At 52.9% G+C, this 18,983-nt stretch overlaps 2 protein-coding genes and 1 long non-coding RNA gene across 8 annotated transcripts in view; 2 read left to right on the forward strand and 1 right to left on the reverse strand.

Moving 5' to 3' along the window:
- Window positions 1-1,886, reverse strand: part of TSKS (testis specific serine kinase substrate) — a 12,131-nt gene extending 10,245 nt beyond the window's left edge. For 3 of the 5 annotated variants that reach the window (XM_029925249.1, XM_029925247.1, XM_029925248.1), the window contains exons 1-2: window positions 1,634-1,885; window positions 1,097-1,325 (exon numbers count right to left, since the gene is read on the reverse strand). In XM_029925249.1, coding sequence (XP_029781109.1) covers window positions 1,097-1,325; window positions 1,634-1,803 — 399 coding nt within the window. In that variant the 5' untranslated portion in view covers window positions 1,804-1,885. Of the gene's footprint in view, window positions 1-1,096; window positions 1,326-1,629 lie in introns of all 5 variants that reach the window. The other 2 variants (XM_029925250.1, XM_029925251.1) reach the window with 2 other exon arrangements.
- Window positions 1,887-8,165: 6,279 nt separating this feature from the next.
- The window catches only part of AP2A1 (adaptor related protein complex 2 subunit alpha 1), a 32,471-nt gene continuing 21,653 nt past the window's right edge, over window positions 8,166-18,983 (forward strand). For both annotated transcript variants that reach the window (XM_029924210.1, XM_029924212.1), the window contains exon 1: window positions 8,166-8,372. In XM_029924210.1, coding sequence (XP_029780070.1) covers window positions 8,306-8,372 — 67 coding nt within the window. In that variant the 5' untranslated portion in view covers window positions 8,166-8,305. The remainder of the gene's footprint in view (window positions 8,373-18,983) is intronic.
- LOC115279694 lies at window positions 11,509-18,717 on the forward strand. The gene is made up of 3 exons (XR_003903583.1): window positions 11,509-12,780; window positions 15,904-16,018; window positions 18,215-18,717. It is a non-coding gene; the product is annotated as an uncharacterized LOC115279694 (long non-coding RNA).

Below are 18,983 nucleotides of genomic sequence, written 5' to 3' on the forward strand. Positions count from 1 at the left end.
ACAGATGAGGAAACTGAGGCTCTCAGAGCATAGAAAGTGCTTAGTAAATGCTTGTGAGTCTTGTTAGCAACATTAGGCCCGTGGTTCTTATTCGTGTAATTCTCAGAGCCCACGTCAAGCCAAGTTCAGGGCCTGGCCCCGAGGAAGCCTGGCTGGGGTGAAGGGTGGCAGGGACGTTGAAGGATCGAACTGCAGGAGCGACTTGGTGGCTCGGTTGGTTGAGTGTCAGACTCTTGACTTTGGCTCGGGTCTTGATCTGGGGTTGTGGGATCACACCACGTGTTGGGCACCACACCGACCACGCAGAACCTGCTTGGGATTCTCCTTTCTCTGCCCCTCCCCAGGATGAGTGCGCCCCCCCCCCCCCCCCCGCCCTCTCAAAATAAACAGATAGGGATGGCTCAGTTGGTTAAGCAGCTGACTCTTGATTTCGGCTCAGGTCATGATCTCATGGTCCTTGAGTTCAAGCCCCGCATCAGGCTCCTTGCTGACAGTGCAGGGCCTGCTTGGGATTCTCTCCCTTGCTTTCTCCGCCCTTCTCTACTCGCTCTCTCAAAATAAATAAATAAACATTTAATAAATAAGTAAATAAATAAACATTAAAAAAATAAAACTGAAAGATCATACTGTAACACTCTATGCTCTAGTCAGGAATTCTCTAGATCTTATTCACCTCCCGGCTTTGCGACCGATTTAGCTGATCCCCTCAGAGAACTCCTACTCCTCCATCAAAGCCCAGCTCCAGCCCCTGCCTCTTCCAGGAAGTATTCTCTGAGATTCCCCAGCATTACCTCCATTAGGGAAATGGGTCTCGCCAGTGTGTCTCTGCCAGCCCTGCCAGACGCGCTGGCCTACCTCCTACCTGGGACTCCAGCCTCACCCGGAGCATTTGGAAGTGAGTGAATGAACTGAAGACCAGTTCCCTAGACAACAGGCATTTCACCCAGGAAGGGACTGGTTCAGGGCTGGCATCATGGTTAGGGGAGGAGGAGGAGGAGGCAGTCCCTCTGGGCCTTGAGGGTAACCAGAACCCGCTTATTCCAAGTCAAGGAGAGTTCCCCCCCCCCAGTATTTGCCTACCACCAGGGCCCCTCACCAGTATTTCCATGATGTCTGGGTCATCCGAAGCCCAGGGTGTGGCGGGGGAGGCGGGGGACACTGACAGTGCCAGCAAGCCACTGTCTTGTGTGACCGAGTCTGCCCCTGAGGAGTCTGTGGGCTCCATGGTGGCCGCCGGGTTTAACAGTGACACATTGGTATAGGCCATGGACTTTCTGAGGTTCAGGCCCCAGTTCGTTGGCTCCTGGGACATTCGAGGCTCCACCCTGGGGAGGGGAACCGGGCAGGGGGCTCAAGATCCAGCCCCAGTGGGGACGCAGCTCCTGCCTCTGTCTCCACACCCCCTGCCCTGTCTGACTCCAGCCTCAGCGCCCACTTTCTGCCTCCTCCTCCATCCCCACTACCCTCTTCCCTCTCCACCTCCCCGTATTTCTCCTCCATTACCCACCCACCTTCTCACCGGGCTCTCCTCTGCCCCCTGATTGTCTCCCCCTCCCCTTCCTCCAGCACCCACGCTGTGCTGGAGGCAGTGCTGGGCCCTAGGACTGTCCCCGACAGGGTGTGACAAACCCACGTGTGGAAAGACACGGCCTTCTTTTTCTTCGGGATCCCCTTGGCCAGGGTGGTCACGCCCCCAGGAGCCTCAGGGACCAGCTGGGAGCTGCTCTTGACTCCCTCAGTGGGGTCCCCAGCCTCATGGATCTCTTTGGATTGCCAGATGGTCTTCACCACCGTGCTCGCCATGGCATAGGTGGGGGGCCCTGCTCCCGGGGGCTCCTTCCTCTGAGACTCTCACTTTCTCTGACCACTGACCCTCAAAGTCCCTGTCCCCACAGGCCTGCCTCATAAAGGACCCAACCATTGGGCCCCAGTAAGGGGGGGGTGCATAGGGGTGGGGGGAGGCACTGGCCAGTGCCTCCGCAGGGGGGGGGGTCTCCCTGGACACTTCTAGTTTTACCAGGTATGTGCCTTCCATTAGAACCGCAATGGATTTATCCATTCTAGTCCAGAACTTATGATGGATGGGCTTACTGGTTCTTGGGAGGGGTTTGACTTCCCTTTCACTGAGGTGGTGGGTTTATGTGGCCCCCAACCCCCATCATACTTGATTCTTCATGCAATACCCTGGATTGATAGGATACTCTGAGATCCAGGAGACGGTGGTGGATTGAGTCCCAGTGCTGGAGGATCCAAGATTGGGGGCGGGGGCAGGCAGGGAAACAGACAGAAACCAACAAGAATATGGGTAAATGACAGCAGGAGCCTCAAAACCAGGAGACGGCGGCGCATGCGCTTGCCCAAGCCCATCGACTTGCACACTTGGGATGTGAGCTTTTTATTTGTCGTGTGTGGATTTTGTCCATGGAAAAGGAAACTAAAATGACCTTGAACTATAGTCAATGATGGGTATTTTGAAGAATTTGGAGTCATAGTAGTTTCTTGGGGCTCTCGTTAACCAAGTCCCACAGACTGTGTGGCCCTAACAACAGACATTTATTGTTTCACGGTTCTAGAGGCCAGAAGTCCAAGATCAAGGTGTCTGCAGGGCCGGTTCCTTTGGAGACTGTGAGAGCAGACGTGTTCCAGGCCTCTCTCCTGGCTTCTGGGAGCTGAGGCCTGACTTGACTTGTGGATGGTCCTTTTCTCCCGGGCCTTCACTTTGTCTTCTCTCTGTATGTGTCTATCTCTGCATCCAAGTTCCTCCGTTTTATTTTATTTATTTATTTGTTAATGTTTATATTTGAGATAGAGAGAGAGAGCATGATCGCGGGAGGGGCAGAGAGAGAGAGAAGAAGACACAGAAGCCAGCACTTGGGGCTCAAATTAAGGAACCTAGAGATTATGACCTGAGCTAAAGTCGGACACTTAACCGACTGAGCCACTCGGGCACCCTGTAAAAAAAATTTTTAAGTTACTTATTTTGAAAGAGAGGGCGTGTGAGTGGGGGAGGGGCAGAGAGAGAGAAAGAAAAACCCAAGCAGGCTCCGCAAGATCAGTGCACGGAGCCTGATGTGGGGCTCGAACTCCCAAAAACCATCAGATCATGACTTGAGCCCAGGCTGGACACTTAACCGACTGAGCCACTGAGGCACCCCAACAGAGTAGGAGTACAGTGTTAATAACAGAATGGAGGTTGGGAGGGAAGCTATATGTGTTCGCTGTACAGTTGTTTTGACTCTGAATATTTAAAATACAACAAAATGTTGGGGAAGAACCTCAGTGATGGACATGAAATGATCTGATGAGGACACCTTGCTTTAAAATAACCCGGGGATGGGGTGCCGGGGTGGCTTAGTCTGTGGAACGTGTGACTCTTGATCTTGGGGTTGTGAGTTCGAGCCCCATGATGGGTGTAGAGATTACTTAAAAATAAAATCTTTATTTAAAAAACTTCTATAGGGGTGCCTGGGTGGCTCAGTCGGTGAAGCGTCTGGCTTCAGCTCAGGTCATGATCTCACAGTTCGTGGGTTCGAGCCCCACGTCGGGCTCTGTGCTGACAACTAGCGCAGGGCCTGGAGCCTGTCTTCAGATCCTGTGTCTCCTCCTCTCTCTCTCTCAAAAATAAATAAAAACATTAAAAAATTAAAAACCAAACTCTTAAAAAACTTCTGTAATATTTATTCAGCTTTGAGAGATAGTAAGTGGAGGAAGGGCAGAGAAGGAGACACGAAATCTAAAGCAGGCAGCCGGCTCCACGTGGGGCTTGAACCCATGAACTGCGAGATCATCGCCTGAGCTGAAGTCAGACACTCAACCGACTGAGGCACCCAGGCGCCCCAAAAATAAAACCTTAAAAAAAATAATCTAGTGGGGGCAGGGAAGTGAAATGGGGAAGGGGTTATAGGAGAAACGAACTGTGAGCCACCCAGGTTCCCCCAGACTTTTTCAAAGACTGAATAATGTGTTTAGATATGACCAGGAGTTGTTACTTCAAACACTACATCCAGCAATTCTCTCCTGAGTTGAGACCTGGGGCTGGGGGAGACCCGGGGTGGTGGTGGAGTGTAGGAATGGGTCTGGAAGGTCGGAATGGCCAAGTGAGGCCAGCATGGCTGAAGCCCTTGTGCTGGGGAAGGACACCGCCGATTATTGTTGAAACAAGTACCCTGGTACGTGTGGGGGATGGGCCGCGGGTGGCCAGGGGGGAGGTCCATCACTACAGATCTCCAGGGAAGAGATGATGGTGATGGTGGCCTGGATGGTGACAGACGGAGGTGGCTGAGTTCAGATGTGTTCTGCCCTTAGTTTGGGGTCAGGGAGAGGGAGGGGGTTCTGACCAGAGTGCCCAGGCGATTGATGGAGGGCCCATTTGCCCAAATGGGAAGACTGAGGATGCATCCAGTTTTTCTGGAGAAAATAAAGCTTTGGTTTGCTGAGGCCAGAGCCTCAGAAGCTATAGCCGGTTCAGTCTGTGAGATCCTTGAGCTGCTCCCGGGGTTCATCTTAATGCTTCACTTTATAACCACAGTGCGTCTGCACAAAGCTCACCCAGATGTGGACTTGTTCATAGTCTAGACTTAAAACCTAACAATGGATTAGCCCTTAAGCCATGGAGCCCCATAATTGTCTTGCTCAAACCAGCCCTATAATTCTTTCCTCTCCTCCCCTACCTTCCCCTTCCTTTCTTCCTTCCTTCCTTTCTTCTTCCTCCTCCCCCCATCCCCCCCCCCCGCCCCCGTAATTCTATGCTGTCCAAGTTCACAGGCACTAGCAATGGCTTTTGGCTAGTGAGTGCCTGCAGTGTGGTGAGTCTCAACAAAGGTGTGCCGTTCAGTAGAAAACACACAATTTCAAAGACTTAGGAAAATTAGGGGCACCTGGGTGGCTCAGGGGGTTGAGTGTCCAACTTTTGATTTTGGCTCAGGTCATGATCCTAGGATTGTGGGATCAAGTCTCGGGTTGGGTTCTGTGCTGAGCATGGAGCCTGCTTCAGATCCTCTCTCCCTTTCTCTCTCTCTCTCTCTCTTTCTCTCTCTCCCCCTGCCCCTTTCCTGCTTGTGCATATATGCTCTCTCTCAACATAAAAATAAAGACTTCGGAAAATTAGAATGGTAAATATGTTTAAATGATAGTATTTGGGTATGTTTGCTTAAATACCATCTATTATAATATCAATTTCACCTCTTTTTTAACTTAAAAAAATGTGGCTCGAGTACATTGAAAACTATATATGTGGCTCCCACTGTTTCTATTTGTAAATACTGCTCTAATTCAACAGGGGTCTTGATTTCCTGTGATTGGGGGGGAGGGGTCCGGGTCTGCCCTTACACAGGATCAAACAATCCCAGGCTTTCCAGAAGGTTCGATTGGCCTTCCCGGTTGGACTCCCTATTAGAAGTCAGAATGCCTTTGCTTCAGGGCCAGTCTTGAGAATTAAGTTTTGGTTATTTCATCTGGTCTCAGGTGGTTCTGGGCAAAGGGTGGAAGGTGGTGGGTGAAAGTGAGGTGGAGAGTTGAAGCAAGAAAGACACACTTAGACACACTTTTCCTGTCCTTGGGACTCTCCATGTGTCTCTCGCATCCCTCAAAAAGAGGACAAGTTCGAATCCCATCACTAATATGTATTTTTTTAAGTTTTTTTAATGCTTTATTTATTTTTGATACAGAGCATCAGAGCGGGAGGGGCAGAGAGAGACGGAGACACAGAACCGGAAGCAGGCTCCAGGCTCTGAGCTAGCTGTCAGTACAGAGCCTGACGCTGGGCTCAAACCCACGAACGTGAGATCTGACCTGAGCCGAAGTCGGAGGCTTAACCAACTGAGCCACCCAGGCGCCCCAACTAATATGTATTTTTAAGGATATTTTCAGGGAGAAAGTGTTTTGCTTTTTTTTTTTTAGTTTATTTATTTATTAGGGGGGAGGGGCAGAGAAAGGGAGGAAGAGAATTCCAAGCAGGCTCAGCAATGTTAGCGTTAGTTAGCACAGAGCTGGAGGCTGGCAGGGCTCAAGCCCATGAAGTGTGAGATCATGACCTCCACTGAAATCAAGAATCCAACGCTTAACCCACCGAGCCATGCAGGTGCCCCAGGGAGAAAGTGTCTTTCCCACCTCCTGAGTGGGCTCCTTCACCCCTTGCAGTGCTTCATGTATCTTTCCATAAAAATGACTCTTCCCAACTCACATTCCTACTAGTTGTTCATTGTTGTTGTTTTTTAAGTTTATTTATTTATTTAAAAACAATTTTTTTAATGTTTTATTTATTTTTGATACTGAGAGAGACAGAGCATGAGAGGGAAAAGGGCAGAGAGAGAAGGAGACACAGAACTGGAAGCAGGCTCCAGGCTCTGAGCTGGCTGTCAGCACAGAGCCTGACGCGGGGCTCGAACCCACGAACGTGAGGTCTGACCTGAGCCGAAGTCGGAGGCTTAACCGACTGAGCCACCCAGGCGCCCCTAAGTTTATTTATTTTTGAGAGAAAGAGAGGGAGACGGAGAGAGTAAGCAGGGAAGGGGCAGAGAGAGAGAGAGAGAGAGAGAGAGAGAGAGGCAGAGAGAATTTCAAGCAGGCTCCACACTGTCAGCATGAAGCCTGAGGTAGGGCTGGAACTCACAAACTATGAGATCATGACCTGAGCAGAAACCAAGAGTGGGAGGCTTAACCAAGAGAGGCACCCAGGCACCGCCTCTAATTGTTCATATGCTGTTTTTTTAGGGGCAAATAGCATCCCTAATCCATATTAGGCATGGACTCTCTTGGTCCCTAGGACAGCTGGGCGTGCCCTTCCTCCTAGAATCCAGAATGATTTCCCCAAGCCTCATTCCTGGAAACCCAGTGGACCAATCCGTTAAATCCTGAAGGCAGGCCTGGCTCCTGTCCTGATCCCTATCCCCTGGGAATTCAGAGTGGAAGTCCACAGGACCCAGGAAACTCCCTCAAGGCTCGTTCCAAGAATTCCAGACTTCTGAGATTAGAAAAGTGTTGCGGAGTTTAGTTCCTGGAGGTGACAGAAATGGACTCTCCCAGTTCCCTGTGCCCCAAATTTCTCAATAGCCCAGAGCATTATAGTCTTTCCCCAAAATCAGTCGATCAAAGAAGGTCTTGGGGGTGCTAAGGGGTGGTGGTTGGGCTAAACCAAAGAGATTTATCTATTCCTTCCTCTGAACCAGCGTTCTTCGGTAGTAGGTCGCATTCTTGCTCAGGGGGAATTTGGTGAAGGAGAAATTCACAATGTGTTAAAATGGCATTATGGTTGCAAGAAAAAAAATGCATTGTATATGGGAAAATGGCTAAAAAATATATATATAGTTTAGAACCCCACTCTACTAGTCTGAGTTGTGTGACCTTGGGCAAGTCACTCAACCTCTCTGGACCTCAGTTTTAACGTCTGCCTAATAGGACTAGACCTGAATTATTATTTCCCTCATTCTGAGAAATTTGGTTTCGACATCTTGTCCCGCTAGACAAGGGTAGAGAAGGGGGAGGGGGAGGCAAAGACTTCCTGGATGAAGATTTAAGGAGTCGGGGGTGGAAGAGAGGAAGGAGAAAGGGAATCAGGGAACGCTTGCGCAGTAAACATCTCACATTTTTCTTGCCCCTCCCAACCACTTCTCTGCAGCAGGGAATTGCAGGCGGCGCTCCACCTATCCTAGTCCAGCTGAGTGACAACCCCCATTCTCTTTCCTTCTCTACCTATCATTGCCCTTCTCCTGCCCCCACAACCGCCCAGTGGGGGGCGGGAATAGGACAGGCCTGGCGAATGCACGACGCCTGCGTGGGCGATCTACCCGCTCATTGGCCATAGTCAATGCCAGTCCCGCCTCCCGCGGCCCATTCCCCCGCCTTCCTTCGTATCAAGCCCGCCCTTCGCCGGGTCCAATCGGCATCGGACCCAGCCGCTCGGAGGGGGAGGTCCCACAGCACGCAACCCAACTCCGCCCGTCTCTCGGGCAACGCCTCTTCACCTCCTCCTTCCTGCGAACGGAAATAGCGGGCCGCTGGGCCAATCGTAGCGGCGTACCTTTGTCCAGCGACCAATGAGAGAGGGAGAGGGGCGTGAGCCCGAGTCTGAGCGGCAGTAATTCGAGCCAATGGGAGGCTGAAAGCTCAGGACGACGGACGCGAGGGGAGGGGCCGGAGGCGGAGCTGCGGCCTGCCAGCCCGCCCGCCCGCCAGCCCGCCTGCCCTCCCCCCCGGCCGGCTAGGCTCCTTGGCGCTGCTTGGGGTCCTTTCCTCCCGGTCCCCGCCTGCCAGCCCCCGCTGCGCTGTGCCCTGCCCGGCCAGGCCTGGAGCCGACACCACCGCCATCATGCCGGCCGTCTCCAAGGGCGATGGGATGCGGGGGCTCGCGGTGTTCATCTCCGACATCCGGAACTGTGAGAGCGCGGCCGGGGGACATTGGAGGGAGGGGGAGCGTGGAATTGAGGGGCTCGGGGGTTACAGAGGGGCCCGGGCATGGAAAGCCTTTGCGGTCATAGAGGGAGAGAATAGAGAGGCCCTGGGGGCAACTTTAGGGTAGGGGGAATGGAGGGACTTAGGGTGTCATAGAGTGCCTCTTGAGGTGACGACACGGAGTGGCTAGAGGCGTCCGAGAGGGTCTTAAAGGAGGGGAGGCTAATAAGGTCCCAGGGCCGGGGACCCCAGAGGTGTTCCCTGGGAATTATAGAAAGGCTTGGGGATCCTATTAGCTACGAGGTTAGAGAAATCCCTGATGTCGATAGAAAGGGAAGGAGGTGCACGAGTGGGGGGTTCCCTGTGCGGCGATAGAGTGGGAGAAGGCCAGAGGGGACCGGGAGGACGTGAAACACAGGAAGCATAATGGTGCCGGGCTTTGAGGGCCTGAGTGAGGGGGTGTCATAGAAGGGAAGGGGCTAGGTAGGTCACTGAGGTACCTGGCTAGTGGCATAGAGAGGGCCTGAGAGTAATAGAAAGTCCCAGAAGGTTGGGGAGGAGAGCTGGAAAGGTGGGGGACCATAGTGGGACCCTGGTGAGGGAGAGTGGGGCTCCAGGAGGGAGAATGGCTTAGGAGACTTTTAGGGCAATGGAGAGGGGCCAGAAGGGTTACTAAGGGGAAAGGAGGGATCAAGGAACACAGAGAAGAGGTGCTGGGGTGGAGGGCGTTGGGAGACCCTGAGACGGGAAGCTGGGGGCCTGGAAAGAGGACGACATTATAAAGTGGAGGCTTGGAGATGAGCCGGAACTGGGAGATCCCAGAGCTCAAAGAGGGGCCCAGGGAGCCTTTGGCCTTTGCGGGGAGGAGATCTGGAAAGCTAAGGGCTGGGGGAAGCCTGGTACCCCAGAGGTCAAGGGTCAGGGAGCAGAGCACTCCTGAATCTGCAGCCCTCTCCTTTCTGACCACATCAATATGGGGACAGTGATCACCCACAGGAAGGATCGTCGTGACGCCGAGAGGCCTGGCGCCAAGTCAGCTCCCAACTCCTGGGAGTGGGTGTTGGTGTTTAGAACTGCCAAGAGCTTCCGAGGCTGTATCTGCATGGGCTCTGGGGTCAGCCAGACCTGGGTCTGAGTTTGAGCGCTGTCACTCCCCGGCCGTGTGACCTTGAATGGGGGGACTTCACCTCTTGATTTCCTCATCTGTCAGCAGGGGCTGCTGATCGCCTTCCTGATGAGGTTGTGGTGATCGTGCATGGGAGCCAGGCCTTCCGCACATTCCAGGCACAGGACGGTCTTGGCTGTTGTTTAGGTCATTTTGGTGGATCTGAAGGGTGGTCTCTGTGATTATTGTAGAACTTAGTAGGTATGAAAGGAGCTGGCTCGTAGTAGGTAAACAAGAGGGGCAAAGGCTGTTGGGTGTCGGGTAGAGGAGAGACGTTAATGGTTGTTATGGAAAGAGGTGAGCGAGGAAGTGTTGTGGATTAGGTGTGGGGAGGGTGGGGAGCAGGTGTGCGTGGCCTCTGATACCTATCAGTGATGTGACCCTCGGCGACTCATTTAACCTCTCTGAGGTTCGATTTTGCTTGCAAGCCCCACTGGAAATGGCATCTTGCCTTCATTCATTCATTCACAGATACGTTTTGATCACCCCTTTTTGACACTGTACCCGGACTGGGCTCCAACAGTGAGCAAAGGTCCGTGGTTTGGGAGCACCCATGCCGTGAGGGAGACAGAAAATAAACACAGAGCTGCAGTAAATGATCCCAGGTCAGAGGGGGACTGGTACCGTGAGGAAAAGTAAGGAGGGGGCGTGAGGAGGGGCCGGGATTGAGCCGGTGCTTGGCGGTGACACCTGAGTAAACTTTTGGGTGAAGCGAGAGAACGAGCCCTGCAGCTTTTGGAGGAAAGAGGGATCCGGGCATTGGAACAGTGTGTTCAAAGGTCCTGCGGTTGCAGCATGCTTAGTGTGTGTTCAGGTAAGAACTGAAGGGGGAGAGGGCAGGAGATGAGGGCCGCCAGGGATTGTGAAGGGCTCTGTGGGCCTCCGAGAGCACCTTGGCCTTGCTCTGAGTGAAACGAGAGCAACAGGAAGGTTTAGAGGCAGGAGGGACGCGAGCTGCTTGATGTTTTAAAATAATCCCTCTGCCGCTGTGAAGAGAACAGACTCAAGAGGCGGTGGCAGGAGCGGGAAGATAATTAGGGGCTGCTGCCGGCGTCCAGGTGAGAGACGGTGCCAGCTTGACCCCGGGTGAGAAGTGGTTGGTTTGGGGACACTTTTTGCAGGATTTGCAAAAGGACTGGATGATGGAGGTGGGGAAGGGAAGAGAAAACAAGTCGGTATCCCTGCAGGACCTCAGAAGGGGGAGACTCGGACTCGGGGGCAGCGGAGGTAACGAGCCCGAGGGATCGGGGCTGGAGAGTCGGGTTCCTCTGGTCCCTCATCTTCTCATCAAGTAAATGTTGAATGTCTGGGGTGTTTCAAGCCTTACCGATGGCTGTGGGGACGCAGTGGCGACTAGGATGGACCGGTTGTGAATCTCCTGGTTCCGTGAAGGAGACAGGTGCTACGTAAATGGTAGCAGTCTTTCTCACAGACCCTTAAATATAGATGTTCATAGTAGGGCTCTTCACCGGAACCCCGGAGCAGAAATGAAGCACCCAAATGTCCATCATCAGATGCGTGGATATACAAAACGGTGCCCTGCGCGGTGGAATATTATTAAGCCGTCGAAGAGAATGACACATGCTATGACATGGAGGAACCTTGGAAACCTTGTTCTAAATTCTTTTCTTTTCTTTTTTTTTTTTTACTTATTTTCTTTAATGTTCATTTATTTATTTAAAACAATTTTTTTAGTGTTTTTTAGTTATTTTTGAGAGACAGAGAGAGACCGTGCAAGCAGGGGAGGGGCAGAGAGAGAGGGAGATACAGAATCTGAAGCAGGCTCCAAGCTCTGAGCTAGCTGTCAGCACAGAGCCTGACGCGGGGCTTGAACCCATGAACCGTGAGATCGTGACCTGAACGGAAGCCAGCCGCTTAACCGGCTGAGCCACCCAGGTGCCCCTTTGTTCATTTGTTTTTGAGGGAGGTTGTAAGCAGGGGAGGGGCAGAGAGAGAAGGAGACAGGGAATCCGAAGCCGGCTTCTGGTCTCTAAACTGCTAAGCAAGGAGCTCGGAGCTTGATGCGGGGCTTGAACTCCCAAACCGCAAGATCATGACCTGAGCTGAAGTCGGACGCTCAACCGACTGAGCCACCCCGGCTCCCCTTGGGAACTTAATTCTGAGTGAACAAAGCCCAACACAGAAGGCCGCATGTGTGATTTCGTGCATATGAGATGTCCAGACTAGGTGACGAAAATGTCCTGGAAGATCTTGGTGATGGTTGCACAAGACTGTGGGTATACCAGAGACCGCTGACGTGCCCACTTTAGAAAGATGCAGCTTTACGGTTGTGTGAATTATATCTCAAATTTTTTTTTTTTAAGTAGAAAACACCGGTAGCCATCCTAAGTCCGTGCGAGAGAGCGCCACCACGATCAGAGAATGAAAGCTCTATCTGGCTGTGGTGCTTGGACAACGTGGCGTAGTTAGCTGGGCCAAGGGAGGCAGAGAAGAGCTGCGGAGGCAGAGGGACAGCAGTGCAAAGGTCCTGGGGCCCAGGCGAGTCGGAGCTAAGGCCTGTGTTGCTGGTGCACAGAGGGACGGGACAGGACAGGATCTGATTGGCAGATGGGCAGGGCCAACTTGGTGTCCGTCCTGGGAGCCCTGGGGAGGGTTTCAAGCTGGAGTGAGGGAGCCGAAGGCCCAAAGGATGTGGATGGGCCGGGGGCTGAGCAGGTGGAGGAGGGGGAGGAGTGTTGAGCCATCCTGCTGGGGAATCGGAAGGGCAGAGTGGAGTTCAATGGGATGACTCTAGCAGGAGATGAAAGGCAGGCTTCGAGAGGGGCGGCAGGAAGGACAGATTCTGGTGATAAGAAAGGGAAAGTTTGAGGCTGGACCTAGCCCGAGGGCTTCGTCCTGTGCTGTCCAGAGCAGGAATCTGCCTCCCGGTCACTTAAGCTGCCTGGGAGCTCCGTGCCCGGCTGGGGCGGCCCTCTCTCTAGGGCCCCAGCTGCCCCAGGCCTGAGGAGAGTTGGCCAGTGAGTGAATGAGCAGGGGGGTATGCTGGGTTGTCACAGTGCTACTCCAAATTGTGACCCGTTCCATCTGTGACATCTCCCCCACCCCTGGAGCACAGGCCTACCTACTCCGATCCTTCCTGGTCTCCAGTTCTGCCCCCTGACTGCCCGCTGTGACACCCCACCGGCGCGTCCTCGAGAGAGGTTTGCCAGTTGGATGAATAAGGAAATGAGTGAATGAATGGACCACCCAATCTCCACCAAGCACCAGTTGAGTTTCAGCCTCTGCTCTAAGTAGTGGGACCACAGCAGTGAACAGAAGTCCTCTTGCTCATATGCTGTGTGGACATATAACCCCATATTCTCTTATTCTCATGCTCATATTCTAAGGGGACACGATTGGTACACAAATATCCAGTATTCAGGTGTATAGACAGCAGCGGCTCTTGGCAGGAAATCAAGCAGGAAGGGCTGTCGGGACAAGGTTAGGGGTGGTCCTCTTACATAAGCTGGTCAGTCTTTGGCTGAAAAGAGGATATTGGAGCAAAGAATCAAATTGGGTGGATGAAGTAGGCCTGCATAAATCCGGAGGAGGAAATTCTTGGCACAGCCTGTGCAAAGGCCCTGAGGCAAGACTGTGCTTGAAGTGTAGGAGGAATTCAAGGAGGAGGAGACTCAAGAAGACAAGGCCACTGCTGGCAGGGAGGGTGAGGTTGCTGTCAGGGAACTAGTGGATCTCTAGGACTGGAGGATGACAGTGAGGACTTCGCTTTCAGCCTGAGCCGTTTGGAGGGATTTGGAGCAGAGAAGGGACAGGATCCCTCTGGCCACTGCGGAGAGACGTCACTTTTGGTGGTTCTCCAACATTAGTATGCCACTGGGGCTCCCCTACCCTACCCCGGGGCCTGCGCTTTACGGAACAGCCTCTGTGGGTTACGAGTGTCAGACGGGGGGTCCCAGGCCTGAGCCCCAGCCGCAAGGCTCCTGTGTGTCATCTGCAATCTGCATTCAGCGCCTTTCCTCATCCCGACTCTCTTGGACCCAGGGGATGCCCTTGGGAGTGCCCGCAGGTGCTGCCTCCCGCCCCCAGGGCTGAGGGCTGATAAATGAGCGTGCACACCCTTCACTGGACTGCACCAGCTCAGGGGTGGTGTCTGCAGCCCTGTTCGTTTGCAGCCGGTTGTGCAAGGAGAGTATTTCCACTCGGGGTGGCGGGCGGCGAGGACGAGCCGCACACACAAGCTTACACTTTACAAAAGTAAAAACCAGTGACATTCATTTTAATGTCTTATTTACGCCAGAACGGTCGCCATGTTATTTCCATGTGTCATCGGTATTTTTCAGAAACATTCACGAGACAGTGTATGTTCCTTTCTCAACTAGGCCACAGTTTCACTGGAAACGCTCGCTCTGTATCCAGCGTTCATACAACTTAGAGCTGAAAAAGTAGATTCACAAAATACCTGCATTCTTCCAAACATATGTGGCAGTAACTGAATTGAGATTTGGGTTGTTTTGGGGGTTGTTAAAATATTTTTTAATGTTTATTTATTCTGAGAAAGAGTGGGGGAGGGACAGGGAGAGAGGTAGAGAGAGAGGCCCAGATAGGCTCCGTGCTGTCAGTGCACAGAATGCCTGGTGATGGGGCTCGAACCCACGAACCCGGAGACCATGACCTGAGCCGAAATCAAGAGTCGGAGGCTTAACTGACTGAGCCCCCCAGGGGCCCTGGGAATTGGTTTTTAATTTTAAAGTTAGGGAAAATAGAGCTTAGTTTCTCAGTGCCACCAACCCTGTTGCAGGTGCCCAGTGGCTCCCACACTGGATAGCACCGACATGTTCTGGATTTTGTAGCAGTCCAGAGTTAATATGCATCGTCTTCCAGAACTCTCCTTGAGGTCTCTGGGCTGCTGGGACTACAGCGCAGGGGCGGGAGGTCCTACTCGAGAGGGACGAGGGACGTCAGTTACCTTGCCTCTGGTCAGGTGCTGCATGTAAATCCCTCGAGGGTAGAGTCGGTTCCTTGGGATGCCTTTGGTGGCAGGGACAGACCCACCCGAGGCTGCAGCTAAGTGCGCTCGCCCCGGAAATCTTCCTCACCGCCCCTGACTAGCGGGACCCCCAGGGTAGGGCAGGTCCTGGCTCCTCAGTTCCCTGCCCCAGCCTGTAGCAAGGCCTCTTTTGCACCCACACGCTCCTCACCACCGCGGCCTGCACCCTCCCCTGGCTCCCCAGCGCCCTCAGAAGACCCAGGAGAGCCTGGGAGGTCTAGCTCTGCCTGCCGAGCTGGCCCCCCGGGCCTTTACATGCGCTGGGCCTCGCGCATATTTCCTCTCATTTCTGGTTGGTCCGTTGCCGCTTCCTCTTTTTGACCCTCAAATCCCGGGAGCTGTGTGGCTGGAAGACCTCCTCCCCTGGTCCGCTTCCAGCCTCCCAGCCTCTTCACGTTTGCCCCTGTCAAAGTACTCACGCGGCCCCGTCGGCCTCCTTCCCAGCCTGGGAGCTCACCCCGAGCAGGGCACGTGGGACTCATCCCCGAGCCTGGCCCAGGGAATGTTTGAGGATAAGGAATCCCTTTAAAATGCCCAGACACATTTGCATACCTCCCGTGATGGTGAGCTCATCCCCTCGCCGCTGGCTGGCCCTGAGTACCAGAAAGCCCTTCCTTCCCTGAGCCCAGTTCTGGCACAGCCACCTTCAGCCCCTGTCTCCTAGGCATTACCCTCAGTAGCACCCACGCGCTGTCTCTGGGCACCCAGGCTGCTCCCAGCCTCAGATCTCTGCAGTCTTGTGCCCTGTGCCGGGCTGCCCTCCCTCCAGGGCCACAGCCCCTTCTCCTCTGGACACCTGCTTCTCTGTTCTCGCCGCGGATTCTTTTTTACAGAAAAGTGGATCAGTTGTGCAGGACAGTATCAAATAGCTGTGGATGATTAAAGACTTTACAGAAAAATTACATACGCACATACATATATTCGGTAAATATTTTTTTAGTTACACGATCTGCTTGCTACAGTCTTTTGCGTAGCTGACTAATCCTCCATAAAAATATGTTTAGGGATGCCTGGGTAGCTCAGTTGAGCATCTAACTCTTGATTTTGGCTAAGGTCACGATCTCACAGTTTCGTGAGTTCGAGACCCATGTTGGGCTCCATGCCGATAGCACGGAGGCTGCTTGGGATTCTTTCTTCCTCTCTCTGTCCCTCCCCCATGCATCCTCCCTCTCTCTCTCTCAAAATAACCTCAAAAATATATATATATAATTAAATATACATATCTATTAATTCACACATGCATGTGGACATCAGACACACTCGGAGCTAGTATACGTATAAAAAAGCCCACGGATTCTAAGTGTCAAGCTTAATGAGCTTTATCTGATGGACACCACTGCAGGCTGGGCCCCCAGATTCAGAGACGACATCCTCAGCTCCCTGGCACCCTCCTTCTGACAGCTCCCAGCCTGACCCCTCTCCAGTGATGACCGTGGCTCCGTCATCCAATGCCATAGGTTAGTTTTGCCAGTTACTCAAAGCCTTTTTTTTTTTTTAATTTATTTATTTATTTTGAGAGAGACAACACGAGTTGGGGAGGGACAGAGAGAGGAGAGAGAAAATCCCAAGCAGGCTCAGCACTGTCAGCACAGAACCCAATGGGGGGCTCGAACTCATGAACTGTGAGATCTGACCTGAGCCAAAACCAAGAATCAGAAGCTTAGCCTACTGAGCCACCCAGGCGCCCTCGAAGTTTTTACTAGAGGTTTAAACAAAGCCCTGAGAGTGCTCTAGCCTCAAATTCAGTGGCTGTTCAAATGTCCATCTCTCTGGGGCGCCTGGGTGGCTCAGTCGGTTAAGCCTCTGGCTTTGGCTCAGGTCAGATCTCACGTTCATGGGTTCGAGCCCCGCGTTGGGCTCTGTGCTGACAGCTAGCTCAGAGCCTGGAGCCTGCTTCCGGTTCTATGTCTCCTCTCTCTGCCCCTCCCCCTCTCATGCTCTGTCTCTCTCTGTATCAAAGATAAATAAAACATTTTAAAAAATTAAAAAAAAAACAAATGTCCATCTCTCTGTGATGAAGTTTAAGCAGGTGTTTTGTAATATACGGTCCATTTATAAAATGGGATTTTTTTTTTTTTTCCGATGCCCATGGAATAGTTTTAGGGCAAGCACTTCAAATGGTTGTGGCTGTCCTCAGGGACAGAATAGAGCGTGCACGCCAGTTCCCAGGGCCCGCCTTGCACCTTGCTGGGTGCTGTCCCCCCAGCCCCTGCCGCCACCCTCACACGGCCCCCCTCACCTCACCCGTGAGCTGCCCCTGAGCCCTCCTCCCCTTTCCCTGTCCTCCTCAAATGTCCCCTCCTCGCGGCAGCCACCCCAAGGGCCCCAGGTGGCCCCCGTCTCTGCACATCTCACTCAGGTGTGGGGACAGGGCTCACTGATCGCCTGTGCCCTGTCAGGCCAGGAGCCCCCGGGGGCAGAACTGAAGTTCAAGGTCCACATGGGTCCTGGGTACCCAGCAGCACCGCCCCACTCAGGCCTGGCCCGTGGAGTTCAGGAACCATGTAATTAATGCATGAAGGATCAGATGGCTTCTGGGGCCACACAGGCCAGTTCAGGCTCATCACTGAGGACCTGGCCCTTCCTCGCCTGGGTCCCAGAGACCCTGTCCCACCATCATCCCCAGGCCCTCCATCCCCTTCCTGAGGACAGAGAGCTGGTCACTGTGCACTTAATTTTTTTTCAATTTATTTTTATTTTTGAGAGAAGGAGAGTGTGAGCAGAGTAGGGGCAGAAAGAGAAGGAAGACACAGAATCCAGAGCAGGCTTCAGCCTCTGAGCTGTCAGCAAGGAACCAGATGTGGGGCTCGAACTCATTAACCCGCTGAGCCACCCAGGTGCCCCAACATGCATTTCTTAAGGCCTTTATTCATGCCTTCATGCCTTTTCTGAGCTTGACACTTGGTAGGCTCTTGGGACACAGAGTTGCTCCCCGGAAGTGGCAGCTCCTGGCCCGGCCCTCCAGGGGCTCCGCCTGCGGTCTGGGGACAGGGGCAGACCCCTCTGCTGGAGGGGACCCAGGCGGCATGCGAGCGCAGAGGCGGCCCTGGAACAGCGCTGTCCTGCTCACGTAGGGTATGAGCCTCGTGTGTGGTTTCCACTTTTCCTGTAGCCACGTTTTTTTGTAAAAGGAGAAAGAAACTGGCAAGTTTAACTTTAAAAATATGTTTGCACAATCTGAAACACCAAAATATTGTCATTTCAACATGTTTGGCCTGGGTTTTTGTGGGGTTTTTTTAAGTATTTATTTTTGAGGGGTGGCTTAGTCAGTTGAGCGACCAACTCTTGGTTTGGGCTCGTGTCACGATCTCATGGGCTTGTGGGTTCGAGCCCCGCATTGGGCTCCATGCTGACAGTGCAGAGCCTGCTTCGGATTATCTCTCTCTCTCCTCCTCTTTCTCTGCTCCTCCCCCACTTGTGCTCTGTCTCAAAAAGAAATTTTTTTTTGAGAAGGTGGGGGCAGAAAGCAAAGGGGACAGGATCTGAGTGAGCTCTGTGCTGATAGCAGAGAGCCTGACACGGGACTCAAACTCACATACCGCGAGGCCACGACCCAAGCCGAAGTTGGATGCTCAAACGACTGAGCCATCCAGGCGCCCCAGTATTTTAAAATTTTCAACAAAATATTTTGCATTCTTTTCCCCGTCTTCCAGATCCAGCGTGTCATTGCCACTTAAACCCCATCTCAGTGCGGAACAGCCACATTTCAGGTGCTCAGGCGCTATCTGGCTGGGGACCGTCGTATTGGACAATGCAGCTCAGGGGCCGCTAATCAGAGGGGGCTTCCTGGAGTAGGTGATAGCTGCAGTGAGGCTTGTGGGAGCTTCCCTGGAAGTTCAGAGTGGGAGGTGCGGCAGGATTTCTAAAGACAAGGAGAGCTCAGACCCTCACTGGTTCATTCCTTCTTTCACCTGTTTATTCATTCATTGTGCACTGGAGCCTCCCGGGGGGTTGGCCACATGCTGAGGGAAGCGGACAACACGGCCAGACACGGCCATGGGTCTGAGCGGGCCACCGCTCTTCAGATGACCAGCCATTATTAAGCACTTGCTGTATACCAGGCACTGTTCTAAAAGCTCCCTCGTGATGCTCATAATCTGAAGTGGAAGCCAAAATGAGACCATAAATATAAATAAAACAGTTACATGGTGTGAAATGTGTTAGGCAAGACTTGAATGGTGGAAACAAGTGAAAGGCATTGGCTGTTTTTTTTTCCCCAAATGTATTTATTTATTTTGAGAGACCGAGAGAGAATCCCAAGCAGGCTCTGCGCTGTCGGCACAGAGCCTGATGCAGGGCTCGAACTCCCAAACCGTGAGATCATGACCGGAGCCAAAAGGCCGCTTAACCAGCTGAGCTACCCAGGTGCCCCAAGGCACTGTCTTTAACGAACTGGTCAGAAAAGTCCTCTTGGAAGAGGTG

This window comes from Suricata suricatta, chromosome 16 (genome assembly GCF_006229205.1).
Source record: "Suricata suricatta isolate VVHF042 chromosome 16, meerkat_22Aug2017_6uvM2_HiC, whole genome shotgun sequence".
Classification (NCBI taxonomy): Eukaryota; Metazoa; Chordata; class Mammalia; order Carnivora; family Herpestidae; genus Suricata; species Suricata suricatta.